This window comes from Lactuca saligna, chromosome 4 (assembly GCF_052625555.1).
Source record: "Lactuca saligna cultivar CGN05327 chromosome 4, ASM5262555v1, whole genome shotgun sequence".
Classification (NCBI taxonomy): Eukaryota; Viridiplantae; Streptophyta; class Magnoliopsida; order Asterales; family Asteraceae; genus Lactuca; species Lactuca saligna.
Window position 1 is genome coordinate 193,992,756 of NC_136420.1, and position 4,915 is coordinate 193,997,670.

At 35.5% G+C, this 4,915-nt stretch overlaps 1 protein-coding gene across 1 annotated transcript; it reads left to right on the forward strand.

Annotated features, from left to right (window-relative positions):
• Positions 1–289: 289 nt before the first annotated feature.
• On the forward strand, positions 290–4,467 carry LOC145040406 (disease resistance protein Roq1-like). Its single transcript, XM_078988338.1, has 5 exons — positions 290–895; positions 1,564–2,668; positions 2,755–2,967; positions 3,072–3,681; positions 4,139–4,467. Exons 1-5 carry the CDS (start codon positions 396–398, stop codon positions 4,465–4,467), a joined length of 2,757 nt encoding a protein of 918 aa, XP_078844464.1. The 5' UTR covers positions 290–395.
• The last annotated feature ends 448 nt before the right edge of the window (positions 4,468–4,915 follow it).

Below are 4,915 nucleotides of genomic sequence, written 5' to 3' on the forward strand. Positions count from 1 at the left end.
ATTCAAGATTACTAATTTATCACTCTGTCGGTGTACTGTATGGTGAGGACAACGCTTTTCGTCTCCTTCTTCCCGTTTTCTCTCTACACAGCATCTTTTATTATTTTTTTTTCAGTCTTAGTGAAACATAATTTTGTTCATCGTGTTGAACTTTAGTGATAAAGGTCACATATCGTCATTCTGATTCTTATGGTTGTTATGTTCTTGATCGTTGTATTGTTTCTCTTCACTACAATTGTTGTAAACGTTTTAGTTATACTTTTCTTTTCTGAATCCGTTTAGTCTTCATCTCTTAATCAAACTTGTGTAAATCTGTTTCATTGTTTAAGAAAAAAAAAACCATTTCATTAAGGTGCTCTAACCACATAACTCTATATCAACAAACCAACACATAGATGGCTTCTTCATCATCTTCTCCTTTTACTCCAGCCTTTCCCACTCGTTTGTGGAATTATGACGTTTTCGTTAGTTTTAGAGGAGAAGATACTCGTCAAACTTTTGTTGATCACCTCTACACAGCGCTTAAACGACAGGGGATCTATACTTACAAGGACGATGTAACACTTCCTCGGGGTGAAATGATTGACCCAGCCATTAAGAAAGCTATAGGGGAATCACAAATTGCTGTCATCGTGTTCTCCAAAAACTATGCAGATTCACCCTGGTGTTTGGATGAACTTTCACATATTATGGAATGCAGGGATATGAGGAAGCAAATTGTTCTCCCCATATTTTATAACGTGGATCCCTCCGAAGTGAGAAAACAGAAAAGGAAATATGGAGAAGCATTTGCCAGACATGAGTTGGCAAGCAGTAAAAATGTCCAATCTTGGAGAAAAGCACTTGCAGATGCAAGTAACATTTCTGGATGGGAACTCAAGCACATTGCCAACGGGTGATTTTCTTTTTTATTTTTGTACTTTTATGCTTAACATGCATATCTGTGTGCTCTAAAAGCCATATATATATATATATATATATATATATATATATATATATATATATATATATATACTTTATACAAATGTTTAAGTTATTCTTGATGAGGCTATCTAGTTTATTGTTATATGATGAGGCTATCTAGCTCATTGATTCTCATGCATAAAGGGAATATGATCTGGAAGAAGATTATGATATGCTTTATCTTTATTGCTTTCAGTAGATTTGGTTAATTTCTTATGGTAGTGTGCTTCCATATATAAACAGTTAAAACTTTGGTTCTTTTTCTATATGAAAATACGAGAATGAGTATATAACTACCTTGGTATTTTAAAAGATATCTCAAAGTCCCGGGATTGTGGTTTCATTGAGAGGTCTACTTCTAATTCCATACTAAACGCCTCACCTCAAGCTACAACCACAGATCCATCTTGCTTAAATTTTTACTTTATGAAATCATTTGATGCTTCCCAGAAACATTGTTACAAACTACTAAGTTTATTTGGAATGTGATATATAAAGGCCAATGGTAATTAGTACTTTTTTATATCATGGTGTATGAAAAAGATTACCACTTTTGGCAATGTGAGCATATGTTAATCATTCTGCATATCCATTCTGTAGACATGAATCAAAGGCTATCGCAGAGATTGTCGACACAATTTCACGTATGTTGCATCGACTAACTCCACGTGCAAATGAAAACCTGATTGGAATAGAGGCTCGCATGCAAGATTTGAAATCAAAGTTAGACATTGGGTCGGGTGGTGTGCGCATGATTGGAATATGGGGTGTTGGGGGTGGTGGTAAGACAACTCTTGCATCTTCTGTTTATAGTGAAATTTCTAGCAAGTTTGAAGGTTGCTGCCATGTTGAAAATATTCGACAGAAATCAATGAAAAATGGTTTGGAAATTTTGCAAGAAAAAATTCTTTCATGTGTCTTGAAACAAAAGGAAATAGAAGTAAACAGTGTTGAAGAAGGAAGATGCTTAATACATAATAGGCTTCGCTGTAAAAATGTGTTGCTTGTTCTTGATGATGTCGATCACCTTGACCACTTACAAGCATTAGCCGGATCACATAATTGGTTTGGTGAAGGAAGTCGAATAATTATTACAACTCGAGATGTGCATTTATTAAATGCTCAAAAAGTGGATGTGGTACACGAGATTAGGTTGTTAAACAATGATGAAGCTATTGAGCTCTTTTACAAACATGCACCTCCAAATTACAAAGCTATAGAAGATTTTAAACTGTTGTCAAAAGATGTGGTTTCTTATGCTGGTGGGCTTCCGTTAGCACTTAAAGTTCTCGGTTGTTTTTTGTGTGACAAAGACATTAATGAGTGGAGGAGTGCATTAGCAAGGCTGAAAGAGATCCCGGAGATTGATATTGTGGAAAAGCTAAAAATCAGCTATGATGGACTTAAAATGGTTGAGAAAAAGTTGTTCCTTGATATTGCATGTTTCTTCAGAGGGCAGTATAACAATGAAGGGATAATGGCGATGCTTGATGCTTGTGGTTTTCATCCAGTTATAGGCATAAAGGTGTTGGTACAAAAGGCTCTCATAACTATTTCTCCTTATGGAAGGTTTGATATGCATGATTTGGTACAAGAAATGGCATACTACATTGTTAGAGGGAAACACCCTAAGAATCCTGAAAAACATAGTAGAGTTTGGAAGAAGGAAGATGTTCTAAAAATGTGTGCTATGGATGCGACCATGGTAATTGATAATCTAGCTTTGCATATATGTATTTATAAACAAACTCTTTTACATAACTTAACCACCATTTTGTATGTCTATCACAGGAACTTGACATGATTGAAGCAATAAGATTTGAATGCAATAGGTATGATCCAGTAGAACTTTTTCCTCCGCTTGTTGCAAACATGAAAAACCTTCGGTGGATTGATTGGAGAGGTGATCTTGCAAGCCCGTTTCCTACCAACTTTCCACCAAGGGAGCTTTGTTGTCTAAAGTTAGATGGCATCTCACAAAAACAACTTTGGCAGGGTTATAAGGTAAACAAAATGGATGTTTATTCTAAGAATTGAACTTAAACCTTCAATTAAGTATTTTCTTCTCATGGCTCTGTTTTTTTCTTTTTTGTACTTGTATAGAACAGAATCTGCCAAATTTGAAAATCCTTGAACTTTGTGGTTTGGATAAACTAATTATGACACCAGATTTTGATGGACTGCCGAGCCTTGAAAGATTCAAGCTTACTGAATCTTCCAATTTAGAAGAGATTCATCCATCAATTGGACGCTTGGAAAATCTTGTTTTCTTATCTGTAGAAAATTGTGATCGTCTTAAGATGTCTCCACCCATTACCCGAGTAAAGAAACTTGAGACGCTTACCTGTTCATGGTGCCCCAAACTTTTTATGTTTTCGGATATCCATAGTGGCAGAGAGCTTGTATCCTTTAAAAGGAAACCACTAGGGTTGCGATTTCTTCATATAGGCTTAAAAAAGTTGGATCTCAGCTACTGCAATTTGAGGGATGAAGACATTGGTTGTGAAATTTGGGATTTGTCCAACTTGCAAAGACTCAATCTAAGAGGAAATAACCTTTCAAGATTAGATTTTAGTCATCTGCGAATTCCTCGGCTCAAATGGCTCGATATTTCATATTGCGAAGGCCTTGTAGAATTGTCAGAGCTCCCATCAAGTATAGCTATTCTTATAGCGGATCATTGTTCTTCACTCGAAACAATTGGAGATATTTCAAAGTGTAAATGGATATGGAAAGTTTTACTTCGGGGGGAAAACAAACTAGGTTCAAATGGTAGCGAGATATTACTCGACTCGATGCTCCAGGTTTGGCTCTATGTACCTTTTAATTTCAATCTTTATTTTTATGGGAAAATGATATATACGTCCTATGAACTTTTTAAGGTTGACCTTTTTAGTCATTCAAGTTTTTTCACGGCTTTACAAAGAAACGAAATGGATGGAAACCTAGCAATTTAGTCCTTTTTACTTATTAAGGTGGGTTACCGTGCCACTTAATCCATTAAAGATTATGTGGCTGTCCAGTTAAGACCACGTGGCCAACTACTATTTATATGAAAAAAATATATAGCAGCAGATAAAAAGAAAGTATGCATCCTGCTTTTATCCTCGCCTCGAATCGTAGACACCCATCCCCAAATCCATCCATATTTAACTACTGAATTTGTTATCAAAAGACATTATCGATAGTGTCTTGTTCCAAGAACTATCTAACTGTTCATATGGAGTTGCTTCTTTGATTAAGAAATTTATGGAGAAACAACGTGAACTTCAAGCCTACAAGGTAAATTCGTTTTCTGAAGTAGATTCTAAAGAAATCGAAATCCTAATGGAATCATTTATGATGGAATCGAAATCTAAAGAATTATTGCCCTCAAGCAATCAAGCAAGAATATATTTTCAGAAACACATGTGCAAAAAACGCACCGATCTCGTCTGTGAAGAAAATCGATTTCTAAAATCGTTTGTTGAATACGAATCGTTCGAAATCAATTTCTTAAATTGAAACCTACCTGATTTATCGAAATTGAAACCTACCTGATTTATTGAAATCAAAACCTCATCTATGTCAAACATTTCAAAACTTTGATGAACACAAACATTTTGAAACCCACCTCTATAATCAAAACCCTTAAAATCGATTCCGATGAATTGTTGCTTCTGATTTGCAATGAAGAATCGAAACTTGATATTGAGGTAAAATATACCCATTCGATCAATTTCTCATGAACTGTGGTTTCTAATCCACGATTAGGTTGAGAGAGAGAGAGAGAGAGAGGATATTGTAGCTGGCATCAAACATGTTTGTGTACATGGTGCCACCGTTGTTCATCAAAGTCATGTTTCCGTCAATGAACGCGTATTCCACTGGAATATTGGAGTCGATGTAGAGACTTTTGAAGGGGTAGATGTTTACAGTGCATATAGATCCATTTTTCTTAAGGTATTTAGTG

What these genes read in the sequence shown, in the direction of transcription:
- LOC145040406 (XM_078988338.1), top strand. Translation starts at nt 396, where the DNA reads ATGGCTTCTTCATCATCTTCTCCTTTTACTCCAGCCTTTCCCACTCGT. An exon ending in CTCAAGCACATTGCCAACGG is followed by an intron (nt 896 to 1,563) that starts GTGATTTTCTTT and finishes TCCATTCTGTAG; the next exon opens with ACATGAATCAAAGGCTATCG. An exon ending in AACTTTGGCAGGGTTATAAG is followed by an intron (nt 2,968 to 3,071) that starts GTAAACAAAATG and finishes TGTATAGAACAG; the next exon opens with AATCTGCCAAATTTGAAAAT.